This window comes from Bufo gargarizans, chromosome 5, assembly GCF_014858855.1.
Source record: "Bufo gargarizans isolate SCDJY-AF-19 chromosome 5, ASM1485885v1, whole genome shotgun sequence".
NCBI lineage: Eukaryota > Metazoa > Chordata > Amphibia > Anura > Bufonidae > Bufo > Bufo gargarizans.
Genome location: NC_058084.1, coordinates 131,496,252 through 131,513,351, shown reverse-complemented (window position 1 = coordinate 131,513,351; position 17,100 = coordinate 131,496,252). Strand labels below are relative to the sequence as shown.

At 43.8% G+C, this 17,100-nt stretch overlaps 1 protein-coding gene across 3 annotated transcripts in view; it reads right to left on the bottom strand.

Moving 5' to 3' along the window:
• SS18 (SS18 subunit of BAF chromatin remodeling complex) overlaps positions 1–17,100 on the bottom strand; it is a 52,755-nt gene that overhangs the window by 23,353 nt on the left and 12,302 nt on the right. For 2 of the 3 annotated variants that reach the window (XM_044293059.1, XM_044293060.1), the window contains exons 5-7: positions 16,511–16,732; positions 9,458–9,625; positions 3,048–3,152 (exon numbers count right to left, since the gene is read on the bottom strand). In XM_044293059.1, the coding sequence (XP_044148994.1) occupies positions 3,048–3,152; positions 9,458–9,625; positions 16,511–16,732 (495 nt within the window). The remainder of the gene's footprint in view (positions 1–3,047; positions 3,153–9,457; positions 9,626–16,510; positions 16,733–17,100) is intronic. The other variant, XM_044293061.1, reaches the window with a different exon arrangement.

Here is a 17,100-nt window from a genome sequence, read left to right as displayed (position 1 = left end):
CCCCTAGAGTAGAAACTCCAAAAAAGTGGCCATTATTTTAGAAACTACGGGACAGGGTGGCAGTATTGTTGGTACTAGTTTAGGGTACATATTTTTGGTTGCTCTATATTACACTTTTTGTGAGGCAAGATAACAAGAAATAGCTGTTTTGGTAGTTTTTATTATTTAAAACATTCATCTGACAGGTTAGATCATGTGATATTTTTTTAGACCAGGTTGTCACGGATGCGGCGATACCTAATATGTATACTTTTTATTTTATTTATGTAAGTTTTACACAATGATTTATTTTTTGAAGCCAAAAATAATAATGTTTTAGCGTTTCAATAGTCAGAGCCATAATTTTCAGTTTTTGGGCGATTACCTTGGGTAGGGTATGATTTTTGCGGGGTGAGATGACGGTTTTATTAGCACTGTTTTGGGGTGCGATCGCCGACACGGGGGGGGGGGGGGGGGGGGGTTTCACGGGACAGGAGTGGCTTATGGTTTTGGGAAGGCAGATTTTGCTGGACTGGTTTTTAGACACCATGTTACAGTTGAAGACCCCCTGATGTACCCTACATGAGAAACTGCCAAAAAGGTAACCCCAATTTGGAAACATGGGATAAAGTGACAGTTTTATTGGTACTATTTTAGGGTACATATGATTTTTGATCACTCGATATTACGCTTTTTGCGAGTCAAGGTAAACAAACAAAAAAAAAAATAAACTCAGCTCTGCCAGTTTTTTACGATGTTCACCTGATCATGTGCTATTTTTATAGAGCATGTTATGGAAGCGATGATACCACATATGTCTTTTTTGTTTCAGTTTACATAATAAAGCATTTTTGAAAAACAAACGTTTGTGTGTCTTCATTTTCTGAAAGCCATATTTTTGGGCAATTGTTTCATGTAGGGGCTCATTTTTTGCGGGATGAGACGGTTTGATTGGTATTATTTAGGGGTACATATGACCTTTTTGATCACTTTCTATACCATTTTTGGGAAGCGAGGTTGGCAAAATTGCAATTCCACCATAGGTTCTTCTTTTTAAGGGTACTTTCACACTAGTGTTTTTCCTTTTCCGGCATAGAGTTCCGTCCTAGGGGCTCTATACCAGAAAATAACTGATCAGGCATATCCCCATGCATTCGGAATGGAGAGTAATCCGTTCAGTTTGCATCAGGATGTCTTCAGTCCAGTTGTTTTGACTGATCAGGCAAAAGAGAAAACCGCAGCATGCTACGGTTTTATCTCCAGCGAAAAAAAACTAAAGACTTGCCTGAATGCTGGATCCTGCATTTTCCACCTAGCAATGCATTAGTGCCGGATCCGGCATTCAAAATACCGCAATCCAGGATATGTCCTTCCGGCCTGCGCAGACCGGTAAAAATGTGAGGGAAAAAAAATGAAAAATACAAGATGGATCTGTCTGTCCGCATGACAAGCGGAGAGACAGATCTGTTCTTGCAATGCATTTGTGAGACGGATCAGTCTCACAAATGCTTTCAGTCACATCAAAAATCGGCGGAACCGGCAGGCAGTTCCGTTGACGGAACTGCCCGCTGGATCACACTTCCGCAAGTGTGAAAGTAGCCTAAGGAGTTCACCATGCAGGAAAATTAACGTGATCCTTTTATAGATCAGGTCATTACAGACACGGCGATAATACACATGTGAAGTGTATTTTCTTTTTTAACCAATTATAAATATGCAGATATAGGAAAAAAAAAAAATTGTATTTAAATTTTTTTAACACTTTTTGTAACCAGACCCACTTGGTTCTTGAACATCCAGTGGGTCTGATGGCTGTACAATACACTGCAATAGTGTATTGCAGTGCATTGTCACTTACACTAAGCCCGATCAGGCACCTGCCTCTGGCAGGACCTGTCCGGCTTAGATATCATGGCAAGCCTGGATGCCTGTGTAAGATATCCGGTTGCCATGGTAACAATGAGGAGGCTGCCGCAGCAGCCTGATTGGAGCCCTGTCTCCCTCTGTTAACCCTTCAACCATCGGGACGCAGCAGCCCAACGTGAGGAGGGAGCTCCCTCCTGCCGTTAACCCCTCCCATACAGTGGTCCCTACAGACTGCGGCATATGAGGGGTTAAATGGCTGTCCTCGCACCGATGTCGGCCATACTAGCGGTGTGGCAGCTGTATATTACAAGGATGGGGGGGGGGGGGATCATTTATACATTGTACAAAGTTCTGATCCACACAGTCACAACTGTGGGCATCAGAACCTGAAAACGGCATAACTATGTTCTGATTGATTGGCTAGTCTGTACAGACTAGCCAATCAAAGATCACCAGCCCGGGACCACCCTCATTGGTCCCAGGCCATTTAGCCGGGATCATACATACATATATATATATATATATATATATATATATATATGCATATATACACACACATGTTAAGAGGTTAATATTTTAACTCTGGAACCTTACTTTTCTCACCTCTACAGGAATAAACCTAGTGACAGATGGCAGAATGATGTTGAACCGTGTAGCTTTTACTTTTATCTACAATAAAATCTCCATGGACCCATTACTCTCTCCATGGAAGTTTTGTAAATCTGAACAGCTACAGACTGCCCGAGCCCAGGTACAGGCATCTCTTCCTAGCATTTGGCATTCTTATAAAATATATAAATATAATATATATATATATATATATATATATATATATATATATATATATATATATATATATATATATATATATATATATATATATATAGTAGAAGCCAATAAAGTGAACTTGGGTTTTATGTTCACTCCAGTTTTTCCTGAATCGCAGACAGGGCAGTGCATTTGTAGCAGCCACTGCAATTCAAGCTCAGGCTGTCCTCATACTGGCCCTAATACGGTTTCTACTGTCAAGAGATTCTTCTAGTTCTCAATGCCATAATTATCTTTTTAAAACAAGCTCCTCAATTCGCTCTTTTGAGATATAATTATATAGCGTTTAAAACGAGAACCAGTTTTCAGTGGAGGTTTATATAAAACTTGGAAGCTGTGTATAAATGCTGGCGGAATTGATAAATGGCTCTCACCGTCAGGGTAGTATTGCTGATTCATGCCTTCAGGAGGTCCTTGACTGCCATGACTGTACTGGTCGCCATAATATTCTTCTTGGCCTGAGTATTGTTGTGGTGGACCTACAACACACAGATCAATGGCAATATGACAAGAGTCAGCGGCAGGAATTCTGCTTATGCCAAAACCTTGTGAGGCAGACCTAAGGTGATAAAGAACGTTACCTCAACTATGGAAGATAGAAGTAAAAGTAAATTTACTACAACTTCAAGTCTGTTCCACAGGCAGTAAATGAATGCCAACTAAAAAAGGCATAACTGCTTTGGGAAAAGAACACAACTATTTTGCTATATCAACTGTAATACGGACATGTCTGCACAGGAGCCCCCTCTAAAAAGAGGTTGTGCTATAAAACACATTCTGCATTTTTCAAACCAGAACCTGGATCTGAACACTTTAGTAAATGCATGTAATTAAAAGTTTGGTACAGCCACTGAGCCATTCAATAAAATGTATCTGTATAGCGCCACCTGCCGTTTGTTCTTTTCCTTATTTCTTGTCCACCTCACTGAGGTGGTGGCACATGCTCAGTTTAAAATTTTCAACTGTCACCAGCCATATCTTCTGTTAGAAGCTGTGGCAGTTACAGCAAAAGCTCTACAGCAGAAAGGATACACCTCCTGAGGAGAATCTAGCAGAACAATTAGAGCAATGAATGGGGAGATCTCTGGTCCCATGTGAGGTACAGGGCTGGTCGTAGCTTTGTTATGCCTTATTCTCAGTCAGTGTTTGTCAGTGGTTTCCATCTGAGCCAAAACCAGGTGCGGCTCTAAACGCAGAACAGGTGCAGATCTTTCCCTCATCTCTGGAGGATCCAATCCTGGTTTTGGCTCACAAATTACTGATGGAAATCATTGACCAAATGGTGACAGTACTGGACCCTGTAGAAGTGCCAAAAAGGAGACAAAATAGAAGTGACACGTAGGTTTTATTGCTGATGGTGGGAGGCCACAACACAGCTGTCTTTGGGGGTTGTAGAGCTGTTCCCAAGTGATGGCCTATCCTCAGGTTAGGCCATCACTAGCAGATTGATGATGGTCCGAAATCTTACTGATTGGGGGGGGATCCTAATTTGGACAGAGAGGATTCCTCCTATTTTTCCTGGACAACAATCCAGGTTACCCGTTGTGTAGCCCCATTAATGTAAATGAGGCTGTGCTGTCATTCTCTGCACAATGGCAAGTAGCACCATTGTGTAGGGGAAATGCCTAAGATACATGGTCTCTTCATTTTCACAATTGGTGGGGTCCCAATGGTTTGTCCTGCATTGATCAGAATGCTACAGCACAGTGCTAAGGGTACTTTCACACTAGCGTTATTCTTTGCCGCTACTGAAATCCGGTAAAGGGTCTCAATACCGGAAAATATTGGATTACACTTACCGCCTCCTCCTCTGGACAGGAAACCGGAACGCCTTTTTAAAAGAGGGGTCCTCCCTCCACCTCCAGTCCTTTCTCAAGAACTAACAAACATAGCATCTTAACTTTTATATATTTTTTTTTATTATTATTTTTCCCCCATAAATACTTCCGCCCTTTTTTTTTTGGTCATAGGTGCTGTCATAGGCTCAAAGAAAAACGATTACCGGTAAGTGTAATCCAATATTTCTCTTTCGCCTATGACAGCACCCCTGGAGAATAGGCAAGAATTCTATCTAGGGCGGGACTATAGCCTGCAGCACCTTACGGCCAAAGGAAAGACCCTCATTAGAGGGTAGCTGTAGCCTATAATGCCTAAAACAAGGTAGCTGCTCTACAAATCTGCTCAATTGAAGCTGAAGTTCTCTCTGCCCATAATGTGGAGACTGATCTTGTAGAGTGAGCCCCAAACCCAGAGGGCAGAACTAGTCCCTTAGAAGAGTAAGCGAAGGCAATGGCCTGTCTGAATCACCTAGCAATGATCTGAGAAGAGGCAGCAGAACCCTTCTTAGCTCCCTGAAACAAAAGCAGCAGATGAGAGGAGGCCATCCAAAGCGGAGTAACCTTCAGATATTGTGAAATACACCTTCTAACGTCTAGGCAATGGAACTCTGATTCTCTCTCATTCTTAGGGGAGGCACAGAAAGAAGTTAGTGCTATCTTCTGAGAGCGGTGAAAATGAGAAGAGACTTTTGGAAAAAAAAAAAAATCATGAGAAATCACTACCTGATCCTCCAAGATTATTGTGGGGGGGAAATCAGCAAAGAGCACACAGATCTCACTAACCCTTCTAGCCGAAGTAATGGCAAGCAGGAAAGCAAGCTTTAGGGAGAGCATCTTCGGGTTCAAAGGGGTCAGAAGAGGGCACAGAGAGGACCAAGTTTAAATCCCAAGGAGGGGTTTTGACCTTAGAGACTAGTGATAACTTGGACACAGCTGTAACAAACCTCTTGATCCAGGGATGAACTGCTAGTCTAAACTCAAACAAGGCCGATATCTGGACTTTTAAAGTACTAGGCCCGGGGTTTTTTTCCCCCCCAACCTTCCTGCAAGAATTCTAGCACTAGCGGAATGTCAGGAACTTAGGAACTTCTAGCACATCCACTGGTCTATTGGCGAACCTAAAAAAGGCCCTTCAAACTCTAAGGTAGATCTCAGAAGTAACCTTCTTCCGACTGGCCAACAGAGAGTGTTAACTATCGCTTCAGAAAGAACTCTTCTTTTTGAAATCTTACTCTCAAGAGCCAAGCAGTCAGATGTAGATTTTTTTTAGACTTCTGGCTAAAAGACTGGACCTTAAGACAGAAGCTCCTAAGACTCTGAAAGCACCCACAGGGTTGCTATTGACATCCTGCAGAGCCAGGAGAACCAAACTCTCCTTGGTCAAAAGGGGGCTATAACTATTACAGTGGCCTCTTCCTCTGAGCTTTTTGAGAACGCTCGGTAACATTTTTTTTGGGGAAGGGGGGGGGGGGGGGAGGCATAGAGAAGGCCCTGTCCCCAAGATTGAGACAATGTGTCCACCGTTTTCGGATGTTCCCCCGGAGATAGGGAATAGAAAATGTCTACCTTTGTTTGATCTAGTGGCAAAAAGATCTATCCCTGGAATCCCCCATAATGCTGTGACCTGGTTGAAAACCCTCTGATCTAGGGACCACTCCCCCCTGGTTTAGGTAGCGACGACTGAGGAAGTCCGCTTTCACATTGTCTGAGCCCTTGAGATGCACCGCAGAAAGAAGATAGAGAAGCCTCTTCCAGACTGAATATCTGATGGGTGGTAAGGGACATGAGGCCCTGACCTCTTGTACCTCCCTGCCGACTGATATAGGCTACGGCTGTTGTGGTCCGAGTAAATCTTTACATTTCTGCCCCTGATAACTGGAAGACTCTGTTCCAGGGCTAGCTTGATTACATTTAATTCCCTGGAATTGTGAGACTGGGATAATGCTCTGCTGTCCCAGCCCCCCTGCAACAGAAGGGACTCCACATGGGCTCCCCAACCAGATGTACTTGCATCTGTAGTCAAAGGAAGAACCGCTTCTCTGATCCACAGAACCCCTTTTTAAAGATTCTCTAAATTCAACCACCACCTCAAGTAGCTCAGAGTCCGAGGAGATAGAGATATTTTAGAGTCAAGAGAGTGTATACATCTGTCCCATTCCTGTAGAATCTGAAGTTTTAGAATTCTTAAAATGATCTTGGGTCGATTCTACTCACAGACATGGCCTCTCTTAGGGTGACAGATGGATGCGAGTGAATGTGTTTGACCCTGGACTTGATTTGTAATGCCTTCTGAAGGGGCAACAGACTTCTGGGCTCTGGAGTCTATAATCATCCCTAGGAAGTTGCACCTCTGGCTTGGACATAAACTAGATTTATCTCCCCATCCTAGCTTTTCTAGAACTTCCTTCAACCAGGCAATCGGCCTCTGAAGGGCCCGATACGATTGGGACAAGAGAAGAAAGTCGTCCAGGTAAGGTATGACGACTCTCTTTCTCCCTCACATGGGCCATAATTTCTGAAACTATTTTCATGAACACCCTCGGAGCCTGCGAAAGCCCAGAAGGTAAAGGCCTGCTCTGATGGGACTGCTACCCTCAAACTTTTGATGGCTGGGATGGATAGGGACATGGTAATATGAATCCCTCAGGTCCACAGTGCCCATAAAGCAGTTCGGGAAAAAGATTGCTTACTGCTGACCTGATGGACTCCATATGAAACCTCGCATACACCAGATACTGATTTAAGCAGTTTAGGTTTATTACGGTCCAAAATGAACCATTTGGTTTGTTGACAAGAAACAGGGGATACTAAAACCCTTTTGTCACTTCCTGCTCTGGGATTTTTCTCAATACTTTTTTCATTATTAGAGAGAGTACCTCAGTAATGATAGTTAATTGTTTTGCCGGACCTGACCGGTAATCTCCCTTCTGGAATGCTCTGAAAATTTTACCTTAGGCCTTCCCTTACCACCGAGTTTATCCAAGCACTGTCGGAAATCTCCTGCCACCGATGTGCAAACAGAGACAGACGACCTCCAACAGGGGGCCTGGCGTCATTGGGACTATTTCTTAGAGGCATCAGACCCGTAAAAAAGAATCCCCTTATTCTTTCTAGTGACCCCAGAAAACCGCTTTGCTCTTTCCTTTCCATTGAACCCTTCTTTATTAAATCTAGGATGGAAAGATCTCCTAGGGGGTTGACTAGCGGAGGGAAAACCTTTTTTCTGGTCGGAAGCCTTTTCCAAAAGGTAGTCAAGGACTGGGCCAAACAAAAACTCACCCCGACATGGCATAACGCAAAGCTTAGCCTTAGAGAAAGTGGCCCCATTCCAGTCCTTAAGGAATCCACAGAGGCATCAGCCCCCCCCAAAAAAAAAAAATCTAGGGCATTGTTTAAAATGGGGAAGGAGGTAAGCAACTGCTCCCTAGGGGTACCCTCTTTAATGTGGGCCTCTAACTCTCCCATCCACACCTCAGAAGAATTGTCCGATGACAAACACACTCCTTCCTCCAACCAAGATAGAATATAGCTGTCACTGGAGCGGGAATCTTTAGATACAGCAGAAGTACCGGGCGACATTTAAACAATCCGCTAACCGACTCTGACCTCATCCCTGATCGTCTGCTTAATACTGCTCATCAAGGATGGAGCTTCCTCCTTTATTAACTTGCTGACACATCCTTGACAAAGTGGTTTAGCCTATGCAGAGGGTAGCTTCTTTTTACAAACCGCACACCCCCTCTTTAGCTCTGAAGGTCTTACTGGAAGACTCCTTAAACACCTAGGCACAAACAAACATGACCCCATAAGCAATACCAAATTAGAATCTGCTGGGGAATGACCCCTTATCCCACCGTGGTATCGATGTATCATTGGTGGTCTCAGCAAGCTGAACCTGCTCCATTACTTACACAGCAAACTCAGCCTGAATGGAAAATAGTCAGCTCTTCAGTGGCAGTGAGCTGGATGGGCATTTATCCTCAGCGCGCGCTGCCGGTTTCCCTCCCTTCCGGTCCGCAGCGTCTGCTTCATCCCACTGCGGCACCCGGAAGTGCAGACACACGTGGGCCGGCGGCCGAACATAGCAGCAGAGCTACGCAGAAGACCCAGAAGGTACAACCCCTCCCAGGTCCAGAGAAGGGAACGGAAGGTGAGGACAGACTCTGGAGCCCAGACTTAGCAGGAGCTCCCCATGGACACTTACGCCGTTCGGGGTAATCCTCCTCACTAGCATATATTGCCAGGGCCCCCGCAGCTCTAATAGTGCATCAGCGATCCAATTCCTTCCTGCCTCTTAGGACAGGAAACAGAACTGTAGGTGGAGAGGGGGACCCCTCTTCTAAAAAGGCGTTATGGTTCCCGTTCCCTGTCCAGAGGAGGAGGCGGTCTCTCCAGAGGTGCTGTCATAGGCGAAAGAAAAAAAAAAAAAAAAGTTTTGGCCCAATGCATTATGAATGGAAAGCAATCCGTTCAGTATCAAAACAGGATGTCAGGATTTTTTCCTGACACAATTCCGGAACACTACCACACTTGCCGCATACGGCATTCATTTCCATTGAAATGTATTAATGCCAGATCAGGTACCAAGTGTTCCGGAAATTGCAGCATCGCCGGTCTTCCGGTCTGCGCATGCGCAGTTCTTTCTAGCTTTGAAAAAATTTAATACCGGATCCGTTATTCCGGATGATACCAGAAAGACTGATCCGGTATTTCAATGATTAAGTCTACCGAATACGGGGGAGGGAAAAAAAATAAAAAATCAGTTTGCATACGGCTTTCCGGATCCGGCAGGCCGTTCCGGCAACGGAACTGCCTGCCGGTATCTTTTAACACTAGTGTGAAAGTACCCCAAGTTTGTTAAAACTTGAATACAGTTACAGTGACTCAATATAAAAATAAAAAAAGAAGACACTATATACTAGCAGTGTGTCCATTTGCAGTTGTACCTTGCTGAGGTGGTCTGTAAGGTGGAATTTGCCTTTGTGCCATCATGTGATTCCCCTGATTAACCTGGCCCATCAGTCCCATCGGTGGCTGCTGTCCCTGATAATGCTGTCCACTGCCCTGAGGCATGTTATATTGCTGTGAGGGGGGCTGCTGATGCATCATTGGACCTGAAAAATAATATCAGATGAGTTATGTGCCATGACAGACGTGCTCTCGAGAAACCCACCCTACAAGATTTTCCTACATGACAACACTAGTTTACCAAAGTTCTGTGGGTCATTGTGAACCTATAAGTATGGGTTCCCATCACATCTCTATTGCTCGCTTAGCTGTTCTATAAAAACAGATGAGTCAAAAAAACAGATGCACCAGGACGCAAACTGAAGGACATCTGTTTTATATAGACTACAACGTTCAGAAATTAAAAAAACATGCTAAGGGCTCTTTCACACTTGCGTTCTTTTGTTCCGGCATAGAGTTCCGTCGTCAGTGCTCTGGAAGAATCCTGATCAGGATTATCCCCATGCATTCTTAATGGAGAGAAATCCGTTCAGGATGCATCAGGATGTCTTCAGTTCCGGACCGGAACGTTTTTTGGCCGGAGAAAATACCGCAGCATGCTGCGCTTTTTGCTCCGGCCAAAAATCCTGAACACTTGCCGCAAGGCCGGATCCGGAATTAATGCCCATTGAAAGGCATTAATCCAGATCCGGCCTTAAGCTAAACGTCGTTTCGGCGCATTACCGGATCCGACGTTTAGCTTTTTCTGAATGGTTACCGTGGCTGCCAGGACGCTAAAGTCCTGTTTGCCATGGTAAAGTGTAGTGGGGAGCAGTATACTTACCGTCCGTGCGGCTCCCAGAGTGACGTTAGGGCGCCCCTCTGACGTCATTCTGGAGCGCCCCGGGAGCCGCATGGACGGTAAGTATACTGCTCCCCCGCTCCCCACTACTACTATGGCAACCAGGACTTTAATAGCGTCCTGGCTGCCATAGTAACACTGAACGCATTTTGAAGACTGACCAGTCTTCAAATGCTTTCAGTTCACTTGCGTTTTTCTGGATCCGGCGTGTAATTCCGGCAAATGGAGTACACAACGGATCCGGACAACGCAAGTGTGAAAGAGCTCTTAAAGTGCTGTGTGACGAAACAGTCTACATTTTTCAAACCAGCACCTGGATCTGAATACTGTTGAATATGTAATTAAAATGTATAGACCGTGAGCTATTCAATAAAGATGTATCTGTATAGCGCCACCTGCCGTTTGTTCTTTTTCTTGTTTTTTTGTCCGTCTCACTGAGCTGGTCAAATGTGCTATGTTTAAATCTTCAACTGCCACTAGCCATATGTTCTGTTAGAAGCTGTGGCAGTTACACAGAGAGGTGCAGCAGAAAGGACACGCCCCCTGAGCTGCCAGGCTGAAGATAATCTAGCAGAGCAATGGGAGCAGTGAATGGAGAGGTACAGGGCTGGTTCTAGGTTTGTTAGAGTATGGTCATGTACTATATGAGGTCTGACTTTTTTTTACATCATGGCATAACCCACTTAAATGGAACTAAACCAGGGGTGCACAACCTTTTTTGGTCTGGGGGCCGCATTGTCACATCGCTCTATTTCAAGTTAATCAGCGCTTGTTTGCATCAGCCTATTACAGCGGCTAATGCAAAGTGAATGGGGAGGAATGATCGCTACCACAGTCATTCCTCCCTCATTCAGTTCTGTTGCTTATCGGCAGCACATTCCTGATTACACAGGGAGATGTGCTGACAATAATTGTACATCTTTCATCCTGATGAGATATACAAATCAGCCGACAAACAAGTGAATCCTTATCATCTGATTGGCAGCACATTTATACTGCCAGATATTGGGAATGAGCGCTGCTATGAAGACTTGTTCCCAGTAATTGTCCCGAATATTGTGCCGTGAAATCGGAACTTAAAGATTTACTGGTAAAAAAAAAATTTTAAACACATTCCTGCAGCATGGGGCCGAAACAGGAGATTCATACTTTCCTGCTCCCTGCCGCTGTCTCCATCTTCCGGTCCGTGCTTTTCACATCCGGTTGTATATGGGAATAGTCACTTGTACCTCTGCAGCCAAGGACTGGCTTCAGTGGTCGTGTGGCCACAAGCAGCGTTTCACCGCTCAAGTCAGTCATTTACTGTAGAGGTGCTCCGGGACAGGAGGATGGAGACAGCGAGAGCAGGAAAGTAGGAATCTTCTGTGTCAGGGACTGTGCTGCAGGAACTTGTTAAAAATTTTAAAAAACTCCTTTAAGTGGCGACGTTTCCTTGCTGCCTCCTACTCACAAATGAGCGTCTAACACTGTAGAGGACGGCGCTCACTGGTTATTACCGCCTCCTGCACCCCCAGATATACTTTAAGAGACTTCTGTGGGACACTGACTTTTTTTGAACTTTTATTTATTTTTATTGTGTTTTCAAATTTTAAACTATATATTTTGGGGACACACTTTTGTTTTTGCACTATTTCCACTGTAACAGGAGCATACAGGGAAAACCAGCCACCTGGCAAGGCTTTTTAAAAAAAAGGAGCTGGTGAGGCTCTGCACTCCTCTGCCCCTGATACCCGGCGATCACATGATTGCCATGTCCAAGCTGCATAGTGCGCTGCGCACCCGTGTGAGAATGCAGAAGCGCTGATACACTGCTTCTGCCTTCTCCTCGGCTCCCCGCTCTGACAGCCGGGGGCCCGTCCTGCTCCAATGCAGAAGCAGCATCTGTAATCCTGCAATTGTGCGGCTCCGGGCAGACACACAGCTGATCGCACGATCAGCTGTGTTTTCTGCCCAGCAGGATGGGGGCCACAAACCATGGCCACAGGTTGCGCACCCCTGAACTAAACGGACAATAGATACATGATATGAACCCAGCCTAGGAACGGAACCAACTCTGATAAGGGTGCATTCACACTACCATATGTATTTTGCTGTCCACAAAAAATACGGATGGCGACCGTGTTGGATATGTTTCTTTTGCAGACCCGTTGTAAGTAATAGTGCAGGACTGCAGAACGGACATACGGATGCGGACAGCACACTGTTTTTTTTGCAGACCCATAGAATGAATGGGTCCGTGTGCAATAAGCAAAAAAAAAATAACCATATTTTTGGTCCGCATTTATTGTTATGTGGATGGGGCCTTAAGGTCAGTCATTTAATGCGTTCCAACTGCCTTACGTGTGTGTAATATATCAGCCCATGTGTAACAGGAGGCTCCTGCACATTAGTTCCTATGGAGACCCTGCCTGATTGCTTGTTTTAACCCCTTAAGAACCCTGCCATATTTCACCTTAAAGGGGTTCTGCACTTTCATTTAACTGATGATCTATCCTCTGGATAGATCAGCTTCTGATCACACCCGGGACCCCGATCAACTAGAGTGGGCGCGGCTAAGCTCCATTCAAGTGAACAGAGCTTAGCCGCGCCCACTCTAGTTGATGCAAGTCGTGACGTCAGTGGGCGGGCGGCCCGGCGGTAAACAGTGAGAAGGCAGTGGTGCTGCTGGAGCGCCGCTGCCTTCTCAAACAGCTGATCGGCGGAGGTCCCGGGTGTCGGACCCCCGCCGATCAGAAGCTGATGATCTATCCAGAGGATAGATCATCAGTTAAATGAAAGTGCAGAACCCCTTTAAGGACATGTGTCACTTTATGGGGTGATAACTTTAAAACGCTTTTACTTATCCAAGCCAAACGGAGACCGTTTTCTCGTCACATATTGTACTTCATCACAGTGGTAAAATTTAGTGAAATAAAGTTTTTTTTATTTATTTAAAAAAAAATAAAAAATTACCCAAAATTTGGGAAAATTTGCAAATTTCAATTTCTTTACTTTTATAATAGATACAAATAGTTATTACTTTACATCTCCCCATATGTCTACTACATGTTTGGATCATTTTGTGAATGCCATTTTATTTTTGGGGATGTTAGAAGGCTTAGCAGCAAAGCTTGAAAATTTACAAAACCCACTTTTTGTAAGGACCAGTTAAGGTCTGAAGTCACTTTTTGAGCCTTACATAATAGAAACCACCCACAAATGACCCCATACCCCATCCCTCAAGGTATTTAAAACTGATTTTACAGTATTTGTTAACCTTTTAGGTGTTCCACAAGAATTAATGGAAAATGGAGTTAAAATTTTTGAATTTAAACTTTGATAGATTTTTTCAACTAACAAAGCAAGGGTTAACAGCCAAACAAAACTCAATATTTATGGCACTGATTCTGTAGTTTACAGAAACACCCCATATGTGGTCGTAAACTGCTGAACGGACACGCAACATTGCGCAGAAGGAAAGGAACGCCATGTGGTTTTTGGAAGGCAGTTTTTTTTAAACTATGTCCCCTTTGAAGCCCCCCCCCCCCCCCGATGCAGCCCTAGAGTAGAAACTCCCAAAAAAGTGACCCCATTTTGGAAACTACAGGATAAGGTAGCAGTTTTGTTGGTACTATTTTAGGGTACATATGATTTTTGGTTGCTCTATATAAGGCAAGGTAACCAAAAGAAAGAAAAAAAATTGCCGTTTTGGCACTTTTTTTTACAACGATAATCTAACAGGTTAGATCAGGGCTGGCCAACCTGCTGCCCTCAAGCTGTTGCAAAACTACAACTCCCAGCATGCCCAGACAGCCTACAGCCATCAGCCTACAGCAGTGCATGGTGGGAATTGTAGTTTTACAACAGCTGGAGAGCCGCAGGTTGGCCAGCCCTGGGTTAGATCATGTGGTATATTTTATAGAGCAGGTTGTTATGGACGCGACAATACCAAATATGACAACTTTTTATTTTATTTAAGTTTTACACAGTATCATTTATGGGGGGGAAGAAAAAATAAAATAAAAAATCATGCTTTAGTGTCTCCATAGTCAGAGCCATAGTTTTTTCAGTTTTTAGGCGACTGTCTTAGGGGTAAGGGGCTCATTTTTTGCAGGATGAGGTGACTGTTAGATTGGTACTATTTCGTGTGTGTGGTGGTGGGGGGGGGGGGGGGGGTTATACCTTTTTTGATTGCTTGGTGTTGCACTTTTAGTGACGTAAGGGGACAAAAAAAAAAAATAAAAAAATGGTTTATTTAGCACAGTTTTATTTTATTTTTTACAGTGTTCACCTGAGGGGCTGGGTAATGTGATATTTTTATAGAGCCGGTCGATACGGACGTGGCAATACCTAATATGCCTTCTTTTTACAATTTTTTTTTTTGGGGGGGGGGGGGGGAAATATTTATTTATTCTTTCACTTTCTTTTTTTTGTCCCACTCTGACTTACCCTGGGTTCACACCTGAGCGTTCCTCAAACGCGCGTTTTACGCGCGTTTTTATGTGCGTTTTTTGTAATAGTAAACGCGCGTTTGTGTCATTGACTGCAGTGTCCTATGGCCACAAACGCGCGTCAAAACGCCCCAAAGAAGCTCAAGTACTTGTTTGAGCGTCAGGCGTTTTACAGCGCGTTGGTACGCGCTGTAAAACGCCCAGGTGTGAACCCTTCCCATAGGGAAGCATTGGTTTTCATGTCTTAAGCGTTTTACAGCGCATTTGAACGCGCTGTAAAACGCTCAGGTGTGAACCCAGGGTAAGTGTATTACTGAATGTAATACACTTACAGCTTCCTGCCTGTGAGATCCGTGAGGCTGGATCTCACAGGCTCTCCCGGAAGGCAGCCACAACGCCTAAGGAAGGCATCGGGCTGCTTCCCTGCCATCGGGTTCCCGTCACATCAGCGCGGGGACCCGATGGCCACCCGCACATGTCTGAAGTGCGCACGTGCCGCGTTCAGCTTAAGGGGTTAAACAGCCCTCCTGACATGCCCATTTTAATAGCTTCATGCATTCCCCATGTAATAATTCTGGAGCATTTATTCTTATGGCTTTATGTTGTACCATTCCTTTATTATTTCTACTAGAAGTTATAATTGAATTCCTATTAGCCTTCAGTAAGGGTACAGAGGGGAGGTAACACATTGGGGGCGTGTACCTGCACAGTCTGACGATAGCAGCACTGATTGGATAGAGGGAGTCTGGGCAGGAAGTCTTCGCCCCCCCCACCCACCCCAACTGGTTACCTCCCCTCTGTACCCTTACTGAAGGCTAATAGTAATTCATATATAACTTCTAGTAGAAATCATAAAGGAATGGTACATCTTAGAGCCATAAGAATAGATGCTCCAGAATTGTTACATGGGGAATGCATGAAGTTATTAAAACTGACATGTAAGGAGAGGTGACAGGTTCTCTTTAAAAGGAAACCAGGATTTTGTGTATAGAGCTCTGTGCTTTTTATTGTGTTAAAAAAAAAAAATATATATATATATATATATATATATATATATATATATATATATATATATATATATAAGAAAAAATACCAATTTATGAAAATTCTAATGACGCTCTTTCCCCAAAATTAAAATAAGAGTACAGAAACAAAAATAATTGAATTGGCTTCACGACATGCAAGAACTCCCATAATATTAAAATATTTATCCCATACAGAAAACTGAAAAAAAAATCAGAATGGCCGATTTGCAGATTTTTGGTTGCTTTAGCTCCCACAAAAAAAAAACAAAAAAAAAACAACACACTCTAAAATGGTATCAGTAAAAAGTATAGATCACCTGCATAACAAAACGCATAAAAATAAAGTTATGGGGATAAGAATATGGTGATGGAATAAAAAAATAAAATATAAAAGTTTTCCAAAATTTGTTTTTTTTTTGTATTAAAAAAACACAAGAAAAACTATAAATGTGGGGTATTATTGTAACCGTACCAGAGAATGAACAATCAGTTTTACTGCATAGGAAATGCTGAAATAACAAAACCCGTAAGTTTATTTCACAATTCCACCCCATTAGGATTTTTTCCCCCATTTCCCAATACATTGTATGCAACCATAAATGGTGCCATTAGAATGTACAACCTGTCCCACAAAAAACTAGCCCTGAAACGTTATGGCTTTGGGAAGGCTGGGAGAAAAAAAATTCCCGCCGCTTTTATAACTTGACATGAATATACCGACATCATTCCAGTTACCTTGGTTTGGCTGCATGTTCATGCTTGGCCTGGGACCGTAGTTGGCCATTGACTGGCCTTGATTCATACCCATCTGATTTTGGACTGGTATACTTTGTGAAGATGGCACAGAGTGATTATAGCCTCCCATGGAACCGTGATTAGTAGAAGGCATAGGCATTGAGCTATTTGCCATGGTATGCTGACTAGGTCCCGGTCCTTGCATAGGCATATGGTTTGGTCCTTCAAAAAAAAAAAAATGTACATGAATATTAATAAAAACTTGTTAGCAAAATGTAGAATTAGCATAGACATTGAGACATTCATATTTTGAAGGGGTTATCCAACTTAGTGGTTCTGCAGATTTTTAAACTGATGATCTATCCTCTGGATAGATCATCAGCATCTGATCGGCGGAGGTCCGACACCCGGGACCCCTGCCAATTAGCTGTTTGAGAAGGCAGCGAAGCTGGCAGTAGCGCCACAGCCTTCTCGCCTTTCCCTCAGGCCCAGTGACGTCATGACTAGTATCAATGGCCTGGGCGGGGCCAAGCTCTGTTCACTTGAATGGAGCTTAGCTCCACCCAGGCCATCGGATACTAGTTGTGACG